The 27,408-nt window shown below is 43.2% G+C and overlaps 1 protein-coding gene across 2 annotated transcripts; it reads left to right on the top strand.

Moving 5' to 3' along the window:
• Positions 1-8,966: 8,966 nt before the first annotated feature.
• Positions 8,967-23,920, top strand: LOC106886853 (killer cell lectin-like receptor subfamily F member 1). 2 transcript variants are annotated; one of them, XM_014940106.1, is made up of 8 exons: positions 8,967-9,080; positions 10,394-10,594; positions 17,576-17,653; positions 18,789-18,887; positions 19,770-19,910; positions 21,649-21,800; positions 22,495-22,607; positions 23,342-23,920. In XM_014940106.1, the coding sequence occupies exons 2-8, from the start codon at positions 10,513-10,515 to the stop codon at positions 23,472-23,474; spliced, it is 798 nt and encodes a 265-aa protein (XP_014795592.1). In that variant the 5' UTR covers positions 8,967-9,080; positions 10,394-10,512; the 3' UTR covers positions 23,475-23,920. The 2 variants fall into 2 exon arrangements, with proteins under 2 accessions (XP_014795592.1, XP_014795593.1); XM_014940107.1 differs by lacking the exon at positions 8,967-9,080 and adding an exon at positions 10,164-10,176.
• Positions 23,921-27,408: the final 3,488 nt, after the last annotated feature.

Genomic DNA, 27,408 nt, shown 5'->3' with positions numbered 1-27,408 from the left:
CTGCCATCCACAGAAGGATTTTCGCAGAAAAGCTGCTCACAGTCTCTGTTACACTCAGAGACTTATTACGGTCCAAAAGGAAATGCACACCTCATACACATCATCAAGACGTCATTGCTTGGCTAGCTAAAGTTGTAAAAGTCTCATCAGAATATAGCAAACAAATTATTAATCTGGTTACAATAATACTGCACAGTCCAAGTTATCAGAAAAAGTCTCGTTAATAATACATTAAAATTGCTGACGCCTGCTTCCTAGTAGAGTTTTGTTCATCGTTGCAATGCCCCACAAGTCCTATGTCTATGGTACCTCTCTTCCACAAGAAGAATAGGGGTGTATGGAGTGATCGATTGGTGTCCACCAACTGGTTTCTCAGGAGGGATATGTTGTTGATGGAGATAAGTTTTTTCCTCCTCATTCTTGGTTCAAACTGGAGTTCTATTTTCCTTGGTTGCTAACGTAGTCTGCTAAGTTTCTCTTTTTTCCACTGGCTTCCAAGTGAAGTCTGACAGTCTTTATTTGACTGTCTTAGTTAAAGATACACAATATCCTCTTGAGCCTCAGCTTATGGGGTTAATACTTCTTACTAAACTACAGTGTAGGTCAGCTACACTTTTACTGTATGTGGTATTCCCAGAGCTAACTAAAAACAAGTTGTGCAATTGTTCCTTGGCTGCTAGAAGACTGCTGTCACAGCTAAAACAAGCCAAAATCAGCTCAGGCTAAGACAAGTGTGGACAAAAGGATGGATCAAAGTCTGTTGCTTTCCTTAGCAATACAAAGACTGTATTTACTGGGCTACAGGGCTGGCTTCTGGTTCTTCTTCCATGTTGCCTCATAGCCTTCCTGCAGAAGGGTAACCATGCCTTTCCTATGGATGTAATCTGAATATTGTATGGGTATCAATAGAAAATGGTTTATTCGAAGACACACTGAGAATTGTAATCTAAATGCTTGGTCTTGCTATTTCTACATCACGTGCCTTGCTGGGGCTGTTTAGTTTGAGGAAGAGGAGGCTGAGGGGAGACCTCATCACTCTCTACAACTACATGAAAGGACACTGTAGAGAGGTTGGTGCTGGTCTCTTCTCACAGGTAATTAGTGACAGAACGAGAGGGAACGGCTTCAAGCTCCAACAGGGTAGGTTTAGATTGAACATTAGGAAGGAATTCTTCACCAAGAGAGTTAACTAAAAACAAGTTGTGCAATTGTTCCTTGGCTGCTAGAAGACTGCTGTCACAGCTAAAACAAGCCAAAATCAGCTCAGGCTAAGACAAGTGTGGACAAAAGGATGGATCAAAGTCTGTTGCTTTCCTTAGCAATACAAAGACTGTATTTACTGGGCTACAGGGCTGGCTTCTGGTTCTTCTTCCATGTTGCCTCATAGCCTTCCTGCAGAAGGGTAACCATGCCTTTCCTCTGGATGTAATCTGAATATTGTATGGGTATCAATAGAAAATGGTTTATTCGAAGACACATGGGGAATTGTAATCTGAATGCTTGGTCTTGCTATTTCTACATCACGTGCCTTAACCTCTTGAGTACCACTCAAGGTTTTTTTTTGTCAAATATCTACATCACGTGCCTTAACCTCTTGAGTACCTCTCAAGTTGTTTTTTTTTTGTCAAATACAAGCCAAAATCAGCTCAGGCTAAGACAAGTGCGGACAAAGGGATGGATCAAAGCCTGTTGCTTCCCTTAGCAATGTGAAAACTGTATTTACTGGGCTACAGGGCTGGCCAATGGCATTCTGGCTTGTATCAAAAATAGTGTGACCAGCAGAAGTAGGGAGGTGATTGTGCCCCTGTACTCAGCACTGGTGAGGCCACACCTCGAGTGTTGTGTCCAGTTTTGGGCACCTCAATACAAGAGAGATCTTGAGGTGCTGGAGCGAGTGCAGAGGAGGGCAACGAAGCTGGTGAGGGGGCTGGAAAACAAATCGTATGAGGAGCGGCTGAGGGAGCTGGGGCTGTTTAGTATGAGGAAGAGGAGGCTGAGGGGAGACCTCATCACTCTCTACAACTACATGAAAGGACACTGTAGAGAGGTTGGTGCTGGTCTCTTCTCACAGGTAATTAGTGACAGAACGAGAGGGAACGGCTTCAAGCTCCAACAGGGTAGGTTTAGATTGAACATTAGGAAGGAATTCTTCACCAAGAGAGTGGTCGGGCATTGGCTGCCCAGGGAGGGGGTGGAGTCACCATCCCTGGCTGTGTTTAAGGGCCGTTTAGATGCAGTGCTAAGGGACATGGTGTAGGGGAGGACTTTGTAGAGTAGGGTAGATGGTTGGACTCGATGATCCCAAGGGTCTCTTCCAACCTAGACGATTCTATGATTCTATGATTCTATGATTCTTCCATGTTGCCTCATAGCCTTCCTGCAGAAGGGTAACCATGCCTTTCCTCTGGATGTAATCTGAATATTGTATGGGTATCAATAGAAAATGGTTTATTCGAAGACACATGGGGAATTGTAATCTGAATGCTTGGTCTTGCTATTTCTACATCACGTGCCTTAACCTCTTGAGTACCACTCAAGGTTTTTTTTTGTCAAATATGAATTCATCACTATTTGTAAGTGTAGTGTCAACGGACTGCTATACTTGCAAAGTGAAAGAAACAGTTGTATGAGGATATCCAGCCAAGCCTGGAGAGCTCGGCAGCTTCTTTGCTTTCACTGCTGTGCTTATTTTGTTGGGTCCAGCAGGCACACAGATGTACAGTGAAACATGCTGAGTAAATGTGCTGTGGCCAGAAGGAAATACTATGCTGCCTGTTGACAGAAAAGGTGCAAAATAAACAAGCTAAGTAATAGAAAAATGAAATATTATCAACTCAGGATATGGTTTGCTTCTATTATAGACTTTTGATCACATTATGTGCACAGCATTTCAAGCAGAAACGCAACCAGTTTGGCTGTGGCTACTAAACCAGAAGAATACGAAACAGATTTCCCATACACATGGGGTAATTGAAATCCCTCTGACCACTAGATTTTTATGCTGAAACCCCAAAGGCAGGCTAAGGAGTCCTGACTCTTTAGGATTTTAGCATTGTGAGCTGCACTTCCATGTGCTTTCTCCCCAGTCATCAATTTCTATGATGTCTAGAAGCCGTGCAGTCAGCCTTCCAGTTCATAGAAAACTGCTAGTTTATTGGCTTGCTGGGTTTGTTCCCCTGCAAAGTTTTACATGGTGTTTTTGTAGGGAGCTAACTTTGCACAGAAGACCAATCAAGGTCTAGGCTTTACTACTGAAACTTCTCCAGGGGCTGAGTTCAGCCTCTCCTCCCGGTCCTATGCTGCCCCAGCCACTGCAGTTCTGCTGACTTTGACTCCCTACAACTGAAAATTGGGCCACTACCTCTACTGAATGTGGTAAGGTCATGCATTCTATTCCTCCTTTTCAAGGCTTTTTTGATTGCTATTTATATTCTGGGGTTTAAACTGTTTCCTTCTGTTAGACAAAAATACATTTACTTAAACTTTATACAGCATATTATGAAAAATATAAAAGGCATGGGCTTCTTAATGGATTCCTAGATAGTCCTTATAAAAAATTCTATGAAGTATCCACTTTTACTTGAGAGTCACTCAAGCGAAAGGCTGAGAACAAACCCCTTAGCTTCATGTAAATTGGCCCCAGGATGAACAAGGACTGGTGCTCCACAGAGCTGTAATGGAAGCAATTGGCTTTTGAATCTTGAAATTACGTGTTCAAGAAAAATTCTTTCATGGTTGTGTTTCTGCCTCCTAGGGAAAAATGTGAAGATGTCACATACCTGTAGTTGTAAAGACACAACGCTAGAGAGCACTGGAAGTTTTGCAGAAGGAAGTGCTCGTTGTACTCTCATTTGTTCCCTAAACTGGGCTGAAAAACACATAGTACGTAAAGGCTGGAGAGTCCCAAAAGGAACCTTGACAGCTATGCTCTGTTTTGCCAGTGCAGCCTTTCCTCATGCATTTAGCTGTCCTTGCCATGGGGGCACACAGCTTACTCACTGCTCAGCACGTTTTACTGCGTGTTTTCTGTGTTCAGACATCTAGTCACAGGCTTTTCCTGTGTTCTGGTAGCTGTTCTAGGCTTAATACTACTATGTGTCACATGTGTATATATGTGTTATATATGTATACATCCTTTTATACTATTTCTAAGGGATTTTAAAACACTAATAGCCCGTTTCCTGGTTTGCTGGTGCATAACTATCCTACCATGGTGAGATCTCGGTCAGATCTCATTTCAGTTCCTTAATGGTGGCAGCGTATCCAGAGACACTTGCAGAGGGGGAAACAAGCCATCTGTCCTGTCTTTGAATTTATATTATAAGCTGAATCTGTCTTTGTAGCTGATGATGGAAAGAGAGGCATCTTTCAGGGGGTTTCTTATCTCAGCCACAAAGTTAGAACGTGGTACCTCTCCTCCTGGGCTGCCGAGCTGCTGTCATTTAACTGCAGGAGGTGTTAACAGTTACTCCAACCAAGGCTTAGCTCAGGTCAGTAGGTTTAGGTGAGATGCTCCTGCACAGCTTTACTCATTGCTGCAGTCTGGAGAAGGTTACCATATACACCACTGACACAATACGTACATCAGGATTCAACGACTCTGTTGCTGCTCATAGATACATTTGTCCCTATTATCTGCAAATCTTAGGAATGTTAGCTTAAATGTGGCAAACCTAAAATGCTTGTAAAGCTGCTCAATGAGTATTAATTCCTATATCTTCTGGGAGAATTGTAAGCTGTCTGTGATCTAGCCACCTTTTGTCCGTTCAATCCACACAACTTACGGATGATCGGACTTTTACAACATCTTTTCTTCCAATTTCATAAGCAGAAAGAAAAATTATTGCCAAAAAGTGCTGTGACAGTAAATAAGTACATTAATGGCCAAGGAATGTCCAACTCTACATGTGAGTGCAGTTACAGAAAGAGCTTGGGAATATATGTAAAGAAGGAAACTGATGTATCTGGATGCAGATCTTACAGTATGCGAGGCAAAAAAAAAGAACAACTGCAAATATATGCTGCATCACTCATCAGCCTGGCTCCTGATAAGGGTCCTGTGTGGAAGGACTGGAGTGCTGAGCAGTCTTCCAGCCTCTGACCTGCTGGACAACCTTGGGCAATTCCTTTGACTTTTGCTCCTTCCAACCGTGTCCTGGGAATAGTGACATGCCTTTCTTTGCCAAGCGCTCTCAGACTCACAGATTAAACTGCTAACCAAAAGGTAACATTGACCATACATGAGGGTAAGACACAGGAGCTCTACTAGACCTGAAGGAAGGCAGGCTATGCCTGTATGGCAGAAAGGAGCACATCACGGAAGGCCTAAACAAATAGATTTCAACCTCCAAGTCCACATGGTGGGTGCAGTGCTGCATTGTGTTGCAATCCAGCACACCGTATTACCATGTATTTGCATCAACCCAGGATGTGTTCAGTCAACCACAGCGCTGTGGTCATGCTGGGGTGATTTGCAACTGTACCAGCACCTCTGCTATGTCTCACCTTGCAGAGACATCCTCCATTGCCCAAAGCAGTAGATGCTTTTGCATAGATGTATGGTCTGCAGAGAGATACACCACTTCTTCCCCACCAGTCATTCTCCAAGTCACAGACACAGGGTTCCAGAAGACCAGAACGTACCTTATAACATGGCCAAGAACATGCTACCTATGGAATTGGTCCCAGCAGGCTCACTGCTTCAATCCTTTGAAGGAAAACGAAGTGTGCAAAAGTGCAAGAAAGGCGAGAAGACAGTATGGCGGTGTGCTGGAAGGGGTGTTTACTAGCTTCTTCCTGACATGTCATCACCAACTGTTCAGGAGACCAAGCACATTCTCCTGCCCACATGTTCACTCCACCACTGCTTAGCATTGAAAAATGCATCCCAGGGAATACATGGCACTCAGAATAAGTAATCTGCACAGCAACATCTTTGGGAATTAAGCTGAAGTTCAAAAAGAGTTGACGTGCCCCAAAAGCCCTTCATAGGGAAGAAACCCATCTCACAGGCTTCTACCCCTGTTTGCTTCCCACCTACTCCAAGTCCCATCTGCTGACCATGAGGCTGCTGACGTAGAAATATTCAGCTTGCAATCTGCAGGCACCACTGGTGCACTGAGCTCTTTTTGGTTTGTTTGTTTGTTTTATCCTTTTTCTTACTAAATTCATGGGTTTCCTCTGTTAAGATAACATCTTTTTTGCTGCAGTGTGGGATAATAATGCACAAACTCTCCTTTATGGCAGGAAATTTATTTGGTTGTAGTCCTAACTCTGACCATGTCTTCTGGGTGCCACTTTTGCACCTCATTGTCCATACAGGCTCTGCTGTGACACGGGGTTTGGAATCAAAACCCAAACTGGAGGTCTGCTGATGGGATTCGCTCAGTTTATCTCGGAAGCTGTGTTGCATCTCAACCTTTGGGAAGTGGAAAAGTCCACGAGCAGCAATTCGAGTTCTTCAAAATGTGCACCACGAGGCAGCTGGAGCCCTGGGCTGAGCAGCCTGTTTTCTGTGGCAGAAGGTGCTGAATTCTGCTTTCCAGCCCACGTCACTGTTTTCAGCCTACTTTTACCTTTGCACGCAACGAAGCACACACTGTCACACCCACAGAAGGGGTGTCATCTGCAGCTGTTGTCACATTTACTCCATGGGTGACTGGAACTGGTAACTGTGCTCACACCGGAGCATCGCTAAGCGATGCCACTCGGGCACGATGGTTAGAAGTGGAGAGCCTTTGTGCAATCAGGAGCACACCTCAAGATGGAGAAAAAACGTGAGCCTACCTCAACAGAGCCACTGAAGAACCAGGCTGCCAAACTCTAAATGAGGTGTGGAGGAATCCTAGACAACAACCCCACCACCTTTCCTTGCAGATGCTGCGGGAAGGTCTGAACCACCAGATATTTCCATGCTCTGGCAAACGGCCTGAAAACTCAAGGCTAAAAGAATCACTCCTGCCCTCCCTGACATGTGGCTGACATACGTAGCAAGCCCTGCTGTTTTAGTGGCCTCACCAGCGTGTAGGTACTGTAAGATAAACGTATTAATCAGGTGGCTGGGAGGAAAGAAGAGGGTTGAGGCAAGGCTCTACCTGGTGAATCCAAAAGACACAAGCTGATGGTGGATTCTGGGAGAAGTTAAGCCACATGGATGCTCAGCCCAAAGCTATATGGATGCTCAACCCAGATTACAGCTGGTGAAGAAGAATTTTGATATTTGGATGACTTTTTTTCCCCAGGAATAGCAAACCAGAAAGACTATGATGTCTGAATGTGAAAAGAAGACAGTGGGGGAACGACTGGGCTGAAACAGGCTCTGCTTCTGAAGCATTTATTCTGCAAAATAAGTAGACAGCAGCACAAGCAAACCCTAACAGGCATGTTCGGGTTCTGGAGACACTCATGTGATATAAGTGCAGCTGTGGCAGTGTCTAAACAAACCAGAATAACTCCATTTAGGGGAATTTGGAAGAAATACCAACAATTTATTTTAAGGCACGTGGCACATAGTGAAATAGGCTTGCTTTATAAAACGTAACGTTAGCCTGTCAGCAGTGTTCTGTCAGATAACACATGAGAAGAGGGTTACGGAGAAGCCAGAGGCACTCACTTCTCAAAGGGGCACCATAAAAGGACAAGAAGCCATGGGTGCAAGTTGCAGCCCAGAGATTGTCACCAGGCAGAAGGAAAAAATGTCTCCCTTTGTGAGAGTGGTGCAGCACTGCAGCAGGTGGCCAGGGAGGCCATGGCATCTGTGTCCGTGAAGACTTCTAAAACCTGCCTGGACAAAGCCCTCAGCAACCTGATTTAGCTGTGGAATCAGCCCTGCTTTGAGCAGGGAATGGACTAGAGGCCTCCAGAGGTCCCTTCCTCCCCAGGTGACACCATGATCCTGCCATGTGCAAGCTGGCAATGCTGCTTAGACCAGGAGACCTGACTCCTTGGTCTGAGTGGAACTGCCATACCCAGACACATGGGCAGGAAAGAGGGGGCTTTCCATTGTCTTCATGAGCTGTGGGTCATTTTGCTATCAAAGATCTCTTGGTTCTATGACAGCGTTTTCCTACAACAGCCTGGATTTTTTCTTCTGAAAGTGCTATTGGTGCTGAGAGATCAGTGGGTCAGACTTGGTGACCCACATCTGGGTGTTCGTAAATAAAGCTATAATTTTAAATGAAAGCAAAAAAAAAAAAAAAAAAGAAAAGACTTACAGAGCTAAAACTATTAGCACTGAAGAAAATACTTATTAAATGCAAATTCTGTGACAGTGCAATATCCATTTTAAAAGTAAGAAAAAGTCATAGTTTTCCAGTAGAATAGAAGGAATTCAAGAAAAATGCCTTGCAAAGGCTCCTTCTCACCTATTCCTTCTAGAAATTAAAGTTCACATTCCTTTTCATTATCAGTCCTAACTGTGAGCACAGTCCATAGACTTCAAATCCAAAATGAGAACCACTTACGACTATTTTGTAAGTTTGCTGTGGAAAATAACTGTGTGGATTTGTCATTTTCTCCAGGCAAGCGAGAATCTGCTGGGTCACAAAGGATGTAATTGCCTTGTTTGCACTGCACACTTACTGAGATTGCTCTTGTGGCTGAAATTAGGTTTTTCAGAGGAGAGGAGGGGAGAGGAGAGGAGACATGTTCCTTTAAAACAGAAACACTGGGGTTTTTTCCACTGCCCATGCTTATACTGACTATACATGATTACATCTTGATGGTTTTGAATCATTTAGGAGGGAGCGATGTGAGAAAAGACTTCTTAGGTAGTATATGCAGTGATGGAAAAAGAGACTGAGAGTTCAAGCAACCCATTTGGCCTTCTAGCTCTCCTTTGTGGACTAACGTTTGAAGAAAAACCCAAATACAGAAAGTGGATTTGGGGTTGGGGTTAGTTTTGGTTTGTTTTTTGGGGTTTTTTTTTGGTGGTGGTGTTGTTGGCTTTTTTTTTTTTTTTCCATTTCAGAGCCTAAATATCCTGCTGTAAAGTGTGGTGAGAAGTACAGGAGGAAGCAATGGAAACTGATTCAATCAGAGGACAAAAGTTTTGCTTCACCTTAGGACAAGTCACAGGGCTGGTATGTATGTTTCCATGAAACAAACCTTATCGGTATCCAGTTCACGGTATCCACATCTGCATACTGATCACTTTGTGGCTGATGATAGAGCAACAATGATTTAGATATGTTCCATATAAAGTGTACCTGAGTGGCACTTGTGAGTAATCTGTTCCATGACTATCAAAGGTTCATTTTTTTCCCTAAACCTTTTTGTTTCTGCACGTAACGCTGTTACCAATGCTGCAAGTAGGAAGGCAAAAGATCAGAAACGTAAGATCACAAAAACAAACATTTTTTCATTTTAATCTAGACTCCCATTGAATGTAACAGAAAAGGTGAGTAGGCTGTATCACAGTATTTTCAGTTGACGCATGTAGGTTTGTAAAGCATATTTATGTCAAACTCTAAAGGGATTTTCTAAGTGGGAATAAAGCACAAAACTAGCCGTGCAGCTTTTAGCAGGAAATGTGAGGACTGTGCACACACAGGACTTTGTGTCTGTGTGTTCTGAAATGTATTTGTAGGTTTTAGAAGAGCTTTAAGTTTCAATTCAAATCTGTGTTGGGTTTTATTTTTTTTAGTTTTTTTTTTTCCCCAAAAAAATAGGAGGCAAAACCACTGTCTTCAAAATATCCTGCAATAAACACATGGGTCATGAACAAGGAGTTAAAGGCAAGTCAAGGTTTATGCCTGTGGGGTTGCTTGGGTCAAGCAACTTAGGAACAGCAGCTCTGGCCCTTGTAACTACTGTTACAGTAAAGTATTGAAACATTCTTTTGAAAGGAATTAATCATATTACTTTTAATTTTATTTTGAGTTAAATTTAATGCATCATTAATGTAATCTAAATGCAGTTCTTCAACCATTATTATAGTTGTTGGATGGGGCAGGTTAAAATTTGAGTTACTATTTAATAGCTCTAGCTGTGCTTGCAATTATATTAGCCCCAAAACATCTCATACTGATATATATCTTGTTTATCTTCCTTTTAGGTGAATAGGTGATCATGCAAATGAGCATAATACATTCACAACGCAGATCGTACTGCTTTAGCGATTCTCATGATTCTCATGAGACCCAGCAAAGCTTTTAGCAGGACTTATACTGTACTTGTGTAAGTCCATTTTTTGGCTATTCCTTAGAAACTTTGCTCTGCTTTGGCCAAAAATATATTTTTTTTGGTATTAAGAAAAAGACTGTTTTTAAATCTTCGTTTTCTCCCGTATTCTGAAGGGCATGAGATCACACAAGAAGAGACAGAATGATGGCTGAAAATAGGCTTTGAAGCTGTATTGAAAGAAGTAACTTCCTTCCTTTAATCTGTTTCTCAGCCTTCCTCAGAGCCATAGCACGGCGTATGTGTACTTCTGGAGGCAGGCAAAGCTAATACAGGATGCAAACCACTGTATTAAACCAGCTCTTTCCATAACTCAGAGGGACTTGCTCATCAATGGCAGGTGATATCACGTACGTGGATGTGGCAATGCTACCAAGGGAAAGACCACAGGTTCCTTCTCGGACATCAGTTTCAGGTAAAGCATCTAATCAGCTCTTGGGTGTACACTATTTTCTCTCATGTGCTCTCTCTCTCTCTCTGTCTTTCATTTTTAAAATTGTCACTGGATAATACTAGGAGAATGCTATAAAATGCTGCATGCAGAAGCCATGGGAAGAGTGAAAAGTTGCAGGTGGTGGAAGAGAGATGCTCATGAGGTGCAGCTCAGCAAAGCTACTTCTAAATCAGTGTCACTACAGAGTAGTGCCTCAGTTCTGGGCCCTTGTTTTAAGTAGCAGAATGAGCAACAAAAACTACTTATTTTTTAATAATGAACATTTTTTTTTTTTTTTGCATGAAGTACATGATCAAAATCTTGTTAGGATATGTTCCACCAAATTATTACCTACTCCAAAAATCAAATCAATGCATTTTATGATGTCTTTGTGGAAAAGGAGTAGTAAATTAACTAGTAAATCAGAGAACTAGTGGCATTCGAAAGTACAGTCACTGTCACTGAAGGAAGTACTGTATGACTCCTAAAACCTTCCTGCTCTTCCTTTTTAATTTTCCAGTAGTGATTTTCCCAGAATCACATTATCAACCTGTGATCACTTCCTGCATTTGTAGCAAAAGACAAAGGATTAAGTAAATATTCAGGGTAAGGAGGTGATTTTAACCATTTTTTTTTTTAAAGAAATAAAATTTCCACTACTTGGAAAAAAATGTAATTCATTCATTAAAGCATTTTGTGAAAATTCAGGATCACAGCAAATATGAATGACAACTCCTCACTATGAGCAAATAGGAAATGTCTGCGGTCAGACTAAGATGATATTTTCATGCTTTCAAGGTTTAGTAATCAATGCATTCAATTATATAAGGAAACAACATTGTGTAATAAGCATTTTTAGAAGATGTTTTACTTACAATGTAGATTAATAGTGATGATAGTGTTCTGACTGTTAGTTAAATAATGGGGAAAAAAAAAATTATATTTTTACAAGACTTGTATCTAAAAAACTAAAAATGAGTTCTCTTTATTTTCTGTCTAACAGAAAATACTACCTTAGGCTGTATGTTCATGCATCCCTGGCTGTTGTTTGTAATACTGTAACCTGTACAACACAAAGCACTGAGGGTTTGCCTCAAATTTTACCCAGTTTCTAAAGTGATATAATTTATTTGCAAAGGGAGACAGACAACAAATCTTGATTTGAAGACATCCAAAAATGTCCCTTGATCATGTTCGCTAGAGGAAAAGCTTGAATTTAAGTAGACCAGGCTTTAATTTCCAATGAAAGTTCTCATTGGCATCTAGATGGTTCTTGTTAAACCTTTGTCAAATAGATTTTAACATTCAATATTTTCTCACATGAAGTTACTGTCCATAATAATCAAGTAATTTCTCAGTCCTTTTGCCTTTAAATCTTTCACGCTTAACTTTCCAAAGAACTCTAATTACTTTTATGGATGGTTTTCCTGTTTATTCTCCAGTGTTTCCATCATTAAAAAATATGGGCGCCGGAGACGCGCCCAATATTACTGCAAGTCTCAGTTACGCTCTCTCAGTCACACAGAGACAAAAATCTCTTAAATCTTCCCTTCATTGTTTATAACTCCCAGTATCACCTTCTCCCTCCCTTATACCTGTTTATACTCTTACTGCAAGTCTCAGTTATGCTATCTCAGTCACACAGAGACAAAAATCTCTTAAATCTTCCCTTCATTGTTTATAACTCCCAGTATCACCTTCTCCCTCCTTTATATCTGCTTATACTTAAACACATTTTGTTTCACTAGGCTTGAACTTACAGAGCTGTCATTATGGCTGTCTTTATTTATTGCGTTGTTAACTTTTCTGCTATTTTCAGAGTTTATTAGCAATTACTTTTCCACTTACTTTGACACAATCAGAAAAAGCACCAAATAGTATTAAGCAATATTAGACCTCATATCGGCATAGAACATGCTAGAAATATCTCCCTGAGGACAATTATTTCTCTGTCTCCATGGGTTTTATTGCTATTAAAATAGACAAGAACTTGAGCTGTGTTATCATGCTTTACAAATTTAAATGAACAATTTCAGTTGCTTGTTCCTTCTTTGAAGTTTTAACGTTCTAACCAAAATTCCCACATACCCATCCCTCCCGTCGGTGAGTGGTCTTGTATTGCAAAAAAAATTTCAAAAAGTAAAGAGTGACTTTTACCATAGGAATTTCACTGAATTTCACTGAATTTTAGAGTTGGAAGGGACCATAGAGATCATCTAGTCCAACTCCCCTGCTGAAGCAGGATTGCCTAGAGCTTGTCAGAGCATGTTACTCAGGAGCATCCAGGTGGGGCTTGAAAATCTCCAAGGAAGGGGACTCCACACCCTCCCTGGGCAGCCTGTTCCAGGGTTCTGTCACCCTCACCGTGAAGAAGTGAGGGAGAATGGGAGAAAAATGTGGTTTTTCCACAGAATTAGTTCCGTAATTTTAAAAAACTTGGTAGGAAATTCAGGGAAAAATCCTGAAATGTGACGGTCGTGGTGAGCAACGTTCACGAAACAGACTTAAGCTCAGTCTAAGTATAGCAAGGATTAGCGTTGAGTTTCTCCACTGCAGACTGGACCCTTGCTGAGATGCCCTGCTTCTCTTTACAGCTAATGGAGGAGAGTTTGGGATCCTAGCATGCTGAGTTGGGAACTCACCCAAAACTCGTCCAAAGTAGTGAATAGGACAGAGCAAAGACACGAGGTGCTGCTCAGTCGGCCGTTTCTGGGAGTTAGGTCCTTCCCTGCAAGATAGAAGGAGCTCTCTCCTACATGGACTGGGCCCAAGGCTGCTTTGGACGGGACAGCTTCTGCCTATCAGCCACACTTACAGCGTGTCCCGCTCTGCAGGAAGAGGTTTCAATGCTTCCTCCCGTTTGGAGCAGGAATTCTAAGTGAGGGTCTCATCTCCAAGGTGATGGGACAGTCCATGGCAAGCACCACAAGCTCTCCCTTTGGCACTACCCCACTCCTTGACACATGGAAATGTTGGCTGGAGGATGGCTGGGACCCACCTCCCTCCCTGTGCCAGATTCTATGCTGATCTCACTCTTGGCTGGGGATGTCTGATAAAGAAACAGTTTTCAAGATGGGCACGAGGGAAAGCACTGCATGGTTCAAACTCACCATGGAGGAGGGAGAGCTGGGTTTAATCACCAATGCAAATTAGGCAGATGAATGCTCTGAGTGGCAGATTCCCGCATTTTAGGCAAGATTTCAAACCACTAGGCTACGGGAAATGGGACGTGTCCACCTCCTCATGGCTTGCATTTTGTGCAAGCTTCAGATTATTAGATGCAATTTACTGGAGTAGATATTTAAAACATGAGGGGAGGGGGCTGCATAGCTAATTTGCTCTGTTAAAGTATAGCTGCTGTCCAGACCTGGTGCACATGGAAAATAAACATGCAGGGAGCTGAACTTCTGCCAAGGTTCTCTAGTAATTGAGTAGGTGTTTTAAATATGTAAAATTTGGATTTGAGAAGGAAAGTCCCTTTACAGATCCAGTGCCAACCTCTTTTTTTTTTTTTTTTTTTTTTTTTTTTTTTAGATTTTTCCATATCCATGAGAAAGGGATTTGATTTGGTAAAATTAGGCAGAGTTTCTTGGAGTTCTCCCGAATACCGTTCCTATCTCAAAGTCTACTCAATGTATTTTATTAGGATAAAGAAAAAGTTATAAAAAACACAGGTGGCAGAGCTGCAAATAATGTGTAAGTTTGCAGTCTCATGGCAAGAATAGCTCACCCACTGAAAATCATTGGGATAAACTTGATAGACTGGACAAACTGTGCTAAATAGTGTTTAACACAACGTAGCAATCAAAAAAAAATGTCTGCAGCTGTAAGTTTGGGAGGCTGCATGCAGAAAAGTGATTGAAATGGATTTGCTGTGATCCTGTTCCAACGGGAAAGTCAATGCCAGGTTGTTACATACTCAGCTGGACTCCAGCTGTCGTCCAGGTGCTCTGGATTACAAGGATGAGGTGATTCTTGGATGCTCTAGCCGAGCGTGTTGGGGAGGAGTAAGTAGGTGGAACTCTCTGTACACATGCTTTGGTGGGCTTGCAGGTGCTGTTACGGTGTCTGCACTTCAAAACAGATGTTAAAAAGTAGAAAAGCGTTCCAAAAATACAAGCAAGGATAAATATAGCCTGGAAATCCATTTTCTAATGAAAGACAGTTTTCCCTCCCTGCTTTACTCAATAATAATTTGAGGGTTGCCTGATTATGGTTCATAAATGATTACATACAAGCCCTTTCCTCTAGCAGAAAATCTAACCCAGAAGAGTTCAACTCCATTGTCAAACCAGCCTACAGGTAGTTGTAGGCTGCTATTATTTCTCCCCTTAGCTTCTTGTTCCCCTCCTTTGGGCCCTCCAGACCTTCCCAGTCACCCCTGGATGGAGTCGCCCACATCTGGAGACAACGGTCCAGGTGTGGCCGCAGCAGCAGCAAGTGGAGCAGCACAGGAACTTCTGCTGCTCTGCAGGCCAGGGGTCTCCTAACGCAGCCCCACTGGTGGCTTGCACCATCTGTGATGACGAGGGTCTGCCGTGGGCTCACACTCAAGCCGGTGACCAGTTGACGGCAAGAGCCCAGTGGCTGTAAATCTTGGCTCTTTGGAGCGAGTGACCTGTCAGAAGCACTCTCTATCTGCACATTCATCAAGTAGAATCTTCCAGTAAATACAGATGTATTTCTGCGCTTGAAATTTGCATATAGAAATGAAGTGAAATTTCAGTTTTAGTAAGTGAGAGAGATCTCCACCTAGCACGAGGGCTTCTTGTGGCTAAACTAGGTAAGGGTGTGTGAGCATCTGGCAAAATAAAGGTTACGTGATATTTTAAAACCACTTGCTGACTTCTGAGGACTTCACATTTGAACGATCATGTGCCAATACACACTGTAATAGAAATAATGCTTTTTTAAAATATTCAATCTGTGCGATAATTTTGTTTTCATACAGTCTGAGACATATTCTTTAAAGGAATTGGTCTTTATTTGAGCTACAAAATATTTAGTAATAGTATCAGATTTTCTAAGGTATGTATTTTAGAAGAAGTGTCTCCATTTATAAGGTTAGTGCATTTAGAAGTTTAAAAGTCCTGACTATTCTTCTTTGAAAAATATTTACATTATAAGAAGAAAAAAATTTATGAGCATTTCTTTTTGAGAACTGTTACTTATCTATACAGTTAAATATAATTTATAGATTTTTCTGTATTTCATTGAGCTAATAAATTGTAACACAGCAAACAGCAAAGTATGTTAGGTCGGGTCCTCTAAAGCACAGAACATCTTACCTGTACGACTAAACCTTATTTGCCAGTCAGGTCCTCAGTGTTTTTCTTATTGTAAAAGCTCTCCACACTTCAGCAACTCTCATATCAAATGCTACCAGATTATAGCCTGATGAGACTCTCTTCTTTTGCCAATTTTTCCTTGATTGGTGAGAAGTTTTATACGGCACAAATTGCTTACTTCTTTTTAAAAGCCCCAGTGATCACAAACTAAGGCTGTAGCACAGAAGCTCATTCTTGATTCAGATTGATAAAACCTCACCACTTACGGAGAGGAGATTACCCTACCAAAGGTCTCTGTAGCACAGAAGCTCATTCTTGATTCAGACTGATAAAACCTCACCAGGAGAGGAGATTACCCTACCAAAGGTCCGATTCTCTTCCATAATACTAGCCAGCAGCTTTACAGAATACCCAGCTAAAACAAAATTGAGAATATGTTCAGAAAGAATCCACACGCATCTAACTCACACTCTGCTATTTTAATGGCTTTTCATTTTTGTTTGGGCAACGTGCATCTGGAAAGGGGTATCTTGTTTCTTTTTGAGAACTGTTACTTATCTATACAGTTAAATATAATTTATAGATTTTTCTGTATTTCATTGAGCTAATAAATTGTAACACAGCAAACAGCAAAGTATGTTAGGTCGGGTCCTCTAAAGCACAGAACATCTTACCTGTACGACTAAACCTTATTTGCCAGTCAGGTCCTCAGTGTTTTTCTTATTGTAAAAGCTCTCCACACTTCAGCAACTCTCATATCAAATGCTACCAGATTATAGCCTGATGAGACTCTCTTCTTTTGCCAATTTTTCCTTGATTGGTGGGAAGTTTTATACGGCACAAATTGCTTACTTCTTTTTAAAAGCCCCAGTGATCACAAACTGAGGCTGTAGCACAGAAGCTCATTCTTGATTCAGACTGATAAAACCTCACCAGGAGAGGAGATTACCCTACCAAAGGTCCGATTCTCTTCCATAATACTAGCCAGCAGCTCTACAGAATACCCAGCTAAAACAAAATTGAGAATATGTTCAGAAAGAATCCACACGCATCTAACTCACACTCTGCTGTTTTAATGGCTTTTCAGTTTTTTTGGGGCAATGTGCATCTGGAAAGGGGTATCTTCAACCATCAGGTCCGTTCTTCTGCTATCACAGTCAACACATAATACCCTGGCATAAACATTCACAAGTCAGGAATGTCCCCAAGAATCACCTTGCTGCAGAAGCATTTCTCTGAGTGTCGGTGTCCCCTTTGGAGTCTCCCTGCTCCATAAAGAGCTCATGGCTCCTGACGCCCCTTAAGCCTCTAATGATGCCTCCTGAGGTGGCTTAGCAGCAAATGGGACGTTTGCTATGGGTAGTGCCCGGGTCTTACCCATCCTTCTGTCTGTCTGTCTGCCTCCTGGTCCAGCCACACGGGACCCAAGAAGTTCAAGCAAAGATTATGGAGGAGGCTTTCAGTTACTTCCTGACAGCAGCAGGAAATGATAAGTCATCATCTTGCCTGTTGTTTCTTAAAGAAAAAAAAAAAAAATAAAAAAAAAGCTGAACTAGCAGCTCTGGGAACACATGCCCCTTTCTATATTGACTCGCTCTTCTATGTATTTCTTTATTGTTTCTCCGCTTAATGGCTTGCACAACCACAAATGTCAGCATTTCCCTACTCATTACAGGAAACGTGATCACATACGCTGAGCTGCGCGTGAAGCCCAGAGCCGAAGGGAGCAGCAGATCAGAGACTTCCGCTCCTGGTAGGGTGCCGTCTTGTTTGGTTGTTGGTTACTAATTATAGATTCAGTCTTTCCTATTGCCCAACAGTAAAACCCGCCACCAACAGTCTTGATGCACGATCTCTCAATAAAGACCTGATTTATCATTTCATCCGTTTTTTTTTTTTCTCGTTGTGTTCTCGTTTTATGCATTTTCCTTGTAAACATAATGTTGAAAGAGATTTTTAAAATTGTTTTTAAAAATGCCTTTTGTGCCCTACGTTGAAGATTTAGCGAGGGAAAGTAAAACTCCACATTTTTTTTAGGAACCCTTCTGTGAGTGTCTCTGCAGGAGCAGTCACAGGGACACATTTGGCTTTGGGAGTAGCGTAATACCCAGCTCTCCAAGGTGCAGTGGGTGCACTGGTGACTGCACCTTCTCTGCACTGAAGAACACACACCAGACAAAGACAGGCCCATAGAACTCCCTGAGCTGAAAGGGATCATTGCAAAACTCGTCTCATGTAGCTGGAGAACGGGGTGGTTGCTCATCTCACGCAGGCGAGGGCAGAAAAAGAGCAATTATGAAAGTGCGACTCCGTGGTTTGTGGAAATGGCACCTTGACCCCAAATTTCCTCGGGTCCTGCCTCTTCCTGAGTCCCTGAGTGTTTCACTCTCACCAGCTGATGACTGCCAGGTGGCTGGAGAGATGCTTGGGCAGATGGACCTCCCTGTGCTGTGGTGTCAATATGGGATTTTTTGCCTTTTCCGTGCATTCAGCTTTCAGTCGTGTGATGGACACGTTAAGACAGGAGAGCGTGACCGGAGAGAAGGAACACACCACAGACTGAAACTTCCCCTGAATTGCTCTGCAGGGTCTTTCAGGTGATAGGTGGGAGGAGGCAACGCTCGAAAAAAAAATTACCTCAAAGGAGAAAGAGAAAATTCTTAATGGAAGGATTGATTGAAAATCACTTGCGCTATCTGACAAAATGATCTTTCGATTTCACTTTCATGTATGCAAAATGGATGCAAATTTTTAATAAGTGAAATGTCCCCGCATACTTCAAGCAGCAGACTGATTTTAGGCAGACGATTTCTGTGTTGTTGCCATGTAAGAAACCGACATACAGAAAGGCAGTGTTAATTAATGCTCTCCCTCCTGCCTGTCTCTAGGCTGCCGAGATGGGCGCTCAGCCTGGTTCTACGTGTCGCTGGTCCTGGGAGTCCTGGTGCTCGTCCTGCTGGGTGTCATAGCTGCACTAGCCAAGCAATGTGAGTAGCTCCTACCATCCTCTTCATCTCTTCGTTACAGACACGGTTAAACCTCACAAGCAGAGTGATGCCAAAAGAAAAACTCCCTCAATGTCACATTAAAGGTGTCAAGTTATAGACAAATACAGAAAAATAAAGGTACCGTTCCAAAGGGAACATTTGCCACCTGTCATTTAACATACATAGCACAGATGAAGGGGAGTTGCTGCAGTCCACCTTGTCATCAGTGATGCTGAAAGGCTGTAGAAGCAGATTTGAAATCCTTATGACAATCACTTGGCCTTCCTGACTTAGAAGTTAAAAGTTGCATCCATGATGCTCCTTTGAGACCATTTGACTTAATTACCTTGCAGGTTTGAAAAAACAAAATAAAAACCAGACTTCAGATCATTTAGTTTAATCAGATTTCCCTAGTACAAGTAATATCATAATCCACAGCATGCTCCAGTTATACAAGAAGTCTTTCAGAGAAGACACTCATTTTTTAAGAGGAAACAGTCTTGAAAAACTGCGGAAAAAACGTGTACCTCCAAGCCCTCCCTAAAATCTCACCAAAATATTGTGCATTCTTTATATATCCAACTATCAAAAATGACAAACATATTTTCTTTTCCTGTACTGTCCATATTATTCAGCAGCTACACCGTTTGCTAGGCAGTTATACCCGATGAGTATGCTCATAACTGAGTGTGTATACCCCCACAATACACACACACACACACAATATGCACACACATATCCTCACATTCACAGTGTAACACTGGACACAAAGACCTTGTTGTTAACCATAATCTCTTTGTTGTTGTTATTGTTGTTGTTGTTGTTTTTGTTTTGTTTTGTTTTTTGGTGGGGTTTTTTTCTCTGTGTGTGTGCATACTCAAGTTTTGAAGAGCAGAGAAGGAAAATCAGAAAGTTTATCCCAGTATGGTCTAAATAACACTGGCAATAACATTTCTTCAGAGAAGACCGTCTCAGTGGTGCTCCTGAAATGGCTCATGGAGGAACTGTGTGAAGATGTACAGGGTAAGGACAGTCAGTTCTTCCAAAGAATAGAGGACGCCTTGTGTGCATACTTCTGTTGTCTCTGTTCCCTTTTCTGTGACATCCTGCAGTTTATGGGAACTCACTGGTACTACTCGGGGGCCACAGTGTTCCTGCATAGAAGCGATGACAGGATCTAAACTAACGTTTTAATGTCAATAGTTGTGCTCCTCTTTTGTTACAGATAGCTTCTGGTACTTTCTTTACATTTCTTTCTGCCAGGAGCTGCTGGCAGAAATACCATATCTCATAGATCTTCCCCTTGCCCTGGAGAACAATAACTGTTTGGTAAGAGTGGGAGGAAATTTAGCGCTCCTATACTTTTGCAAGGATAAGGCAGGGGAAGACCTTTCTAGTCATTTTATTGTGGACCTATTATTTGTTGGCAAATACTAATGCTTTTCTAAGGACTGATTGTAATGATGTTACTTTGAAACATTAGAGGAAGCCAAGACAGAAAGAAAATGCAGGGGACATTCCTCGCAGATGCTCTGTGTGAAATGGGAAGTAGACCTTGGAATAGTGTTCCCCTGATTTAATACAGTTCCTTCTCCAACTCCATGGATATAGTTTGGGCTTCACCTAACTACCTGCTCTTTCTGGTCACATCACGTGTCAAATCCACACAGCCCACATCACATCACATCCCATGGTATGGTGTCTCCTCATAAGGGCTGCATGATGGAAGATGAAAAGTGTTTTCACAGCCCTCTAGGTCCTCCTGGCACTCTCCACCGGGCAGGTGTAGAGGAGAGAAATAATCCCCTGCACCAGGACAGGTTGGGGGCTGACCTGCTGGAGAGCACTTCTGAGGAAAAAGACCTGGGAGTCCTGGTGGACAACAGGATGACCATGAGCCAACAATGTGCCCTTGGGGCCAAGAAGGCCAATGTCATCCTGGGGTGCATCAAGAAGAGTGTGACCAGCAGGTGGAGGGAGGTCATCCTGCCCCTCTGCTCTGCCCTGGGGAGGCTCCATCTGGAGTACTGGGCTCCTCAGTTCCAGAAGGACAGGCAATTGCTGGAGAGGGGACAGCAGAGGACTACAAAGATGATGAGGGGCCTGGAGCATCTCCCCTATGAGGAAAGGCTGAGGGATTTGAGTCTTCTTAGTCTGGAGAACAGAAGGCTGAGGGGGGATCTGATCAATGCTTATAAATACTTAAAGTGAGGGTGTCAGGAGGATGGGGCTGGTCTTTTCTCAGTGGTGCCCGGTGACAGGACAAGAGGAAATGGGCACAAACTTGAATATAAGAAGTTCCACCTAAACATGAGGAGGAACTTCTTTCCTTTGAGGGTGGCAGAGCCCTGGAAGAGGCTGCCCAGGGAGGTGGTGGAGTCTCCTTCTCTGGAGACATTCCAAACCCGCCTGGACATGTTCCTGTGCAACCTGCTCTGGGTGGACCTGCTTTGGCAGGGGGTTGGACTAGATGATCTCCGGAGGTCCCTTCAACCTCATATCATTCTGTGATTCTGTGCATGGGGAGGTGGAGAGCCCTGTGATGTGCAGAAGTGAATAGCACCATGGCAAGGGAGCGGGAAGCAGAGGAGAGGAGTGGAACCAGGGCCTTCAAACCTCTATCCACATACAGCAAACACATGCTTAGAAGTGGGGACTGGCCACTTTTGGACCGGCCAGGCAGGCACATGAACATAAAATACTACATGGCAACTGGAACAAGTCACGGTGTGAGCTAACATTTCCGTCTCTCCACCTACAGGAACAATGTGCGAGCTGTGTCCTCCCGGGTGGCAACTGCACAGGGGGAGATGTTACTACTTCTCTGAGGACGCTGTAAGCTGGGATGACAGCCAGAGAAACTGTCTGGCCAGGAAATCCCAGCTTCTTGAAATTGAAGATGAAATAGAGATGGTGAGTGTTGGAGCAGCCTTAAAACTGTGCTATGGGCACCTGCCTTAGCCAAGTATTTCACTGAGTGAACATGGCCCAGATGTCAGGTGTACATGCAGGCAAGCAAGAGAGCCATCAGGAGCAGAGCATCTGACTCGCCAGGGACAGGAGCTTGTTTTGAGAGTAGAGCTGAAGGGATGCAAGTGTGGAAGCCAGAGTAGTTTTGACTGGGACAGGGAAATGCTGGGGACTTCCCACCTGTTTCCACTACTTGGCTCTGGGAAGAGAGGTCTGATTCAACCACAAAATGGAAATTCAAAGAGCCAACCCCCCCCTCGCATTTTCTTTTGTGAAAATGAATAGCAAGGTATCACCAAATGGCTCTTCTGAGAAACTCCTCATCCCCTGAGGAACAGGCCTTTTACCTCAAAGAGCAGGCTTTGCAATCTGGCACGCTAGGGTGAGGAGCATCAGTGAAATATTTTGATTTTGACAGCTGACAGGAAGGTAGTCAGCCTGAGCACCATCCTGAACCCCAACTCTGTGCTGGTGACACGCATGGGCCATTGCAATGGGCTGCTTTGCCGTGGCTGGATCCCTGCCCTTGGTCCCCGTGTGAGGGACTGCATGAAAAACTCCATGTGAGACAAGCCAAAGACCTGAGCACAGCAGAAAAGCTCTGCTGGCGGCTAACGTGCTTCTACTTCCTCCGCAGGAATTTATAGACAATAAAGAGAAAGATACCAAATATATCTGGATTGGTTCGAAGGTTCAAGACATTAAGAAAGAATGGAGTTCAGCTGAAGATCCCGGAGTAAATGCAAACAGGTGATGATTTGTGGGGAGACAGTGTTTTTGGCGTTCAAGACATTAAGAAAGAATGGAGTTCAGCAGAAGATCCTGGAGTGAAAGCAAACAGGTGATGATTTGTCTTTGGCAATAGCAATGGCACTCTGCATGGAAATGCAGCTCTGAATCCAAGAGTTTCCCAGAGCAGAGATTTCGTCCTGCAGCCTCAGGCACCTATTCAGGGTCCATTTCACAACCGGTTCCAGGTTAACTGCTTCCTGCTGGGCACCTTTTGGGAGCAGGTTTGTCTTCTGTCTGCAAGACCAACCACAGCCACAGTTCATGTGCTATTAAATGCTGAGGGGCATTAATACACGCTTCTCCCCACTGAAATCACTGTCAACAAACAGCGTCACTTCACAGTGTTGGTCACCTCTGTTGAGTGTGATGCCCGTCACGTAGTGTGGGTGCTAAGATCTGTGCAGCTGAAGGGTCCTTCCTCTCCCTCTTGCCATTACGGTTCAGTGTTGTGGCTGCATGGGGAGGTTTTCTCATCCTTCTTACCCTGGTGTTCCTGAGCACCCGTCCCTCAGCAGCCTGTGGTCTCCACTGTGTGCCCATCCCATCTATGCACGACTGTTGAGGAGCCGTGCTTCAGTGGGTTACCGACTGGGCATCACCCAAACCCCTCACTCAGGATATTATCAATATTTTTATCCAGCACTGAATTTAAAGCTGACAACTCATTGCGTTCCTTTTGTTCTCTCCACCAGGATAGCCGAAAAAAGAACGGAGACCGACAAGAGCTGTGCTGTTTACAGAAGAAAACACATTATCCAAGCAGATAACTGCCAGACTTTAAAGAAGTGGATCTGTAAGAAGAATGCAACTTTGTTGATGCTCTGAGCCAAATTGTCAGACTACAGGCGGAGCCTTCTGTCAGAAGACCCACTCTACTGACAAAACAGCATGTGATGTAAATAATTTTATGAACCTTGCACACAAATTTGCATTTCACTGTTCCGTGCTCCCTAAGACTTCGATGCAGACAGGGAGCTCAGAACTTGCCAGGTGCCAGTGTGAAGGTCACACCGCAGGACTGCCAGTCAGCATGTGTGGATTTGGGGGATGCCAAGCCTTCCCACGGATGGATGTTGGCAGCAGTTGCCTCTAGGAAAGGGTAGGGGAGAAGAGGTACACACCTGAGGATGAGCAGCGTGCGCATGAACTGCGTGGTGTGCGGGGAAGATGCCATCTGTGGGGGCTGAAGAGTGTGTTGGAGCCCACTGCTGCTGTACATATCCCTCAGGCAGCTGCTGCTGAGCTGAGGTGCTTTTTACTTGGGTTTCAAGATCATAGTGTTTTCTGAAGTTTAATGTTTGGGGTTTTTTTTTTTTGTTTGTTTGTTTGGTTTTTTTTACAGTCTAATTGCAACTTACAGAAACTACTTGAGGGCTGGGAAAAATGCATTTCACAGAACCTTCATGGCTGGAAGGGACCTTTGAGATCATCCAGTCCAACCATACACACACACACAAAAAAAAAAAAGAAAAAAAAAAAACAACCCAACAATGCACCAGAGCATGCCCTCAAGTGCCATGTCTACATGTTTCTGAAATCCCTCCAGGGATGGTGACTCCACCACCTCCCTGGGCAGGCTGTTCCAGTGCCTGGCCATCCTCTCAGGAAAGTCATTCTTCCTGATATCTAATCTAAACCTCCCCTGCCATAAATTCAGACCATTTCCTCTGGTCCTGTTGTTATTCCCTTGGGAGAAGAGGCCAACCCCCACCTCTCTACACCCTCCTTTCAGGGAGTTGTAGAGGGCAGTGGGGTCCCCTCTCAGCCTCCTCTTCTCCAAACTAAACATGCCCAGTTCCCTCAGCCTCTCCTCGTATGACTTGTTCTCCAGACCCCTCACCAGCTTGGTGGCTCTCCTCTGGACACGCTCCAGCGCTTCAGTGTCCTTCTTGTAGTGAGGGGCCCAGAACTGAACCCAGCCCTCGAGGTGAGGCCTCACCAGTGCCCAGTACAGAGGCACCATCACTGCCCTACTCCTGCTGGCCACACTATTCCTGCTACAAGCCAGGATGCCGTTGGCCTTCTTGGCCACCTGGGCACACTGCTGGCTCATGTTCAGCCGGCTGTCCACCAACACCCCCAGGTCCTTTTCTGCTGGGCAGCTTTCCAGCCTCTCTTCCCCAAGCCCATAGCGTTGCCTGGGGCCCATTGATCCAACTTCGCCAGGTCCCTCTGTAGAGCTTTCCGACCCTCAAGGAGATATTTTAGATTTTTTAGACAGTGTTTTGTGCTAATTAACAGCTGACCTGCCCAGCTACTGGGTATGCAAATACCAGACCAGGCATGAAGTGACTCATAACACTTGTGGTTAATAAGATGATGGCTTCCATCTTCTGATGCTGAACCTTTGGATCTGAAAGAAAGCTCTTAAATAGGGAATGGGCTTGGATTGTAAAACATCATTGCAGTGCAAGGAAATGAAGATGATAGTGTGACTTTCCACCTAAATTTTGCCCCTTTTCATTGCAAATTCTTTGATGTGGAACCATGGTTACTGCCTGGCAAGTATGATCATGGAATCATGGAATCATAGAATGGTTTGGGTTCAAAGGAACCTTTAAAGGTCATCTAGTCCAACCTCCCTTGCTATGAGCAGGGACATCTTCAACTAGATCAGGTTGCTCAGAGCCCAGTCCTGCTTGACCATGAATGTTTCCAGGAATGGGGCATCTACCACCTCTCAGGGAAACCTGTTCTAGTGTTTCACCACCTTCATCGTAAAAATTTTCTTCTGTTTAGTCTAAATCTTCCCTCTTTTAGTTTAAAACCATTGCCTGTTGTCCTATTGCAACAGGTCCTGCTAAAACATTTGTCCCCATCTTTCTTATAAGCCTCCTTTAAGTACAGTTGATTATGAGGTACTGAAGACAAAGGCTGATGAAATTAATACCTGTGGGTGTAGTCAGTAAATACATTACTTGGCCACTCAAGTGTTATGGCTATATACCATTTCTGAATCTAAACTACAAAAATGTTAAGAGCAGTCTGACTTAGTGTCTTTATTGAATTCATATATTTGAAAAAAAGGAACAGATGTCATTAATTGATTTTTAAGAAATCAGAGACATGTCATTTTGTCTCAGCTTTTAAAAACTTCTTAGGCTAATAAAGGTAACAACTCCTCTATATCTGTAGCTAGCATGTGTCTTTGAATTTAGGGTGACCAAATGCAAGGCCAGTCAGGGGGAGATTCTACGTTCCCAGAGTTTTACTATAATTTTATATACTTTTATGCAATGTGGGGTTAGCTGTTTTTAGACATAAAAAAACCCCAACCAACCAAAACAAAACCTAACATCAAAATTTTAGGTGCTACTCTAACAAACAATGCACAGACTGGAATTCAAGTCCTTCTTAGCAATGAGAGAGAAAAACACGTCCAGGAAGGCTTTCAAAACTTAGAGCCTTCAGCTCATCTTTGCCATGAAACACATAACTAAAGGCAGCTGCAGTTTCCCAGGTATGTTGTCTCGTACCTGCAGTAGATGTGCAGTCTGGTGCCCCTGTGGCTGTGGTTAATGTCTAGCAACTTGGGATGAGCAACCAACAGATATGCTTGGATAAAGTGTCAAGGCTTCTGCGTGCACGATTGCAGCTGTGGAACAAAATGCTCATGAGCAACATGGTAACACCAACAGACGGACACCCCTCCACCTGTGGACACTGGCAGGTAACACCTCACTTAAGTATGGACAGGCAGAGATGCAGGAAGGTAGTAGGTGCGTGTAGGTGAGAGCTGAAAAAGTCACAGAGATCTTCAGTGGAAAGAGACACCAAGCACATGATGCAGTCTGCTGCTTTCCACAAGCACAGCACGATGGCTCTCCGGAAGGACTTTGGGGTCACAGATTAAAAAGTGAACTGTACCTTCCGTGTGGCTGACTTCCTTTCAAATGAACAAACAGCACAGATTTACCCTACAGAACGCAGCATCAGCAGCTAAAGACTCATTTGAAAAACTGCTGTTAGTCTTCTGTTTGTACCCTTGTTGAGATATTTCCAGTGACTTATGTTGCAACAGTGAGCAAGCAAACAAACAAAAAAATCCCCCAAACTCAGTGCAACGCGTGTGTGGGGGCTGGTCTGTTTATTGTAGGCAGAGAAGCAAAGACAAGGAAAGAGTCTGAAATGAATTAGATATGTCTATCTATCAATATCTATAATATATATTTTTACAGATATAGATATATTCCTCTTTGATAAAATGTACATTCAGGGCACTTAAAAGCTCACCCTTCTCCATGCATTGGAGACCACTGCTGAATTGCTTTTTTTATGGCAGATGTTTCTTGAGCCATGCTGGATTTAACAAGAAAAACTCCTGAGCTGGCTTCTCTCCAATTGATTGTGACGTTTAGGTTTTAACAATATTTATCCAACACCTACTATTGGGGTATTTGCGTTATTACTAATGTAATTACAGATGTTTTTTGCAGGGCCTTACTGAAGCTCTTAGCTACATTTTAAGCTGTCACTAAATCTTGAGTAATTCCACCAATTCCATCCAAAAAAACAAGGGCCATTGAAGTGAAGTACTTAATCAAACATCACCTCAAATAAAGTGAGTTTGCAGCTTGACCCATCATTTCTTAGCATGACAAATTTTGGATACTAAAGAAGATGCTAATTGCCTTAATCAAACATCACCTCAAGTAAAGTGAGTTTGCAGCTTGACCCATCATTTCTTAGAATGACAGATTTTGGATACTATTGTACTCCTTAAGAGTGAGATTACTAAAAGCTTTCATTATAACCTACC

This window comes from Calidris pugnax, unplaced genomic scaffold, assembly GCF_001431845.1.
Source record: "Calidris pugnax isolate Ruff unplaced genomic scaffold, ASM143184v1 scaffold36, whole genome shotgun sequence".
Classification (NCBI taxonomy): Eukaryota; Metazoa; Chordata; class Aves; order Charadriiformes; family Scolopacidae; genus Calidris; species Calidris pugnax.
This window is presented reverse-complemented; position numbering and strand designations above follow the sequence as displayed.

Excerpts from the sequence above, each read along its gene's own strand:
- LOC106886853 (XM_014940106.1), top strand. The coding sequence starts at position 10,513 with ATGGCAGGTGATATCACGTACGTGGATGTGGCAATGCTACCAAGGGAA. Across the intron at positions 17,654-18,788 it reads ATCAGAGACTTCCGCTCCTG|GCTGCCGAGATGGGCGCTCA; the intron begins GTAGGGTGCCGT and ends GCCTGTCTCTAG. Across the intron at positions 18,888-19,769 it reads AGCTGCACTAGCCAAGCAAT|TTTTGAAGAGCAGAGAAGGA; the intron begins GTGAGTAGCTCC and ends TGCATACTCAAG.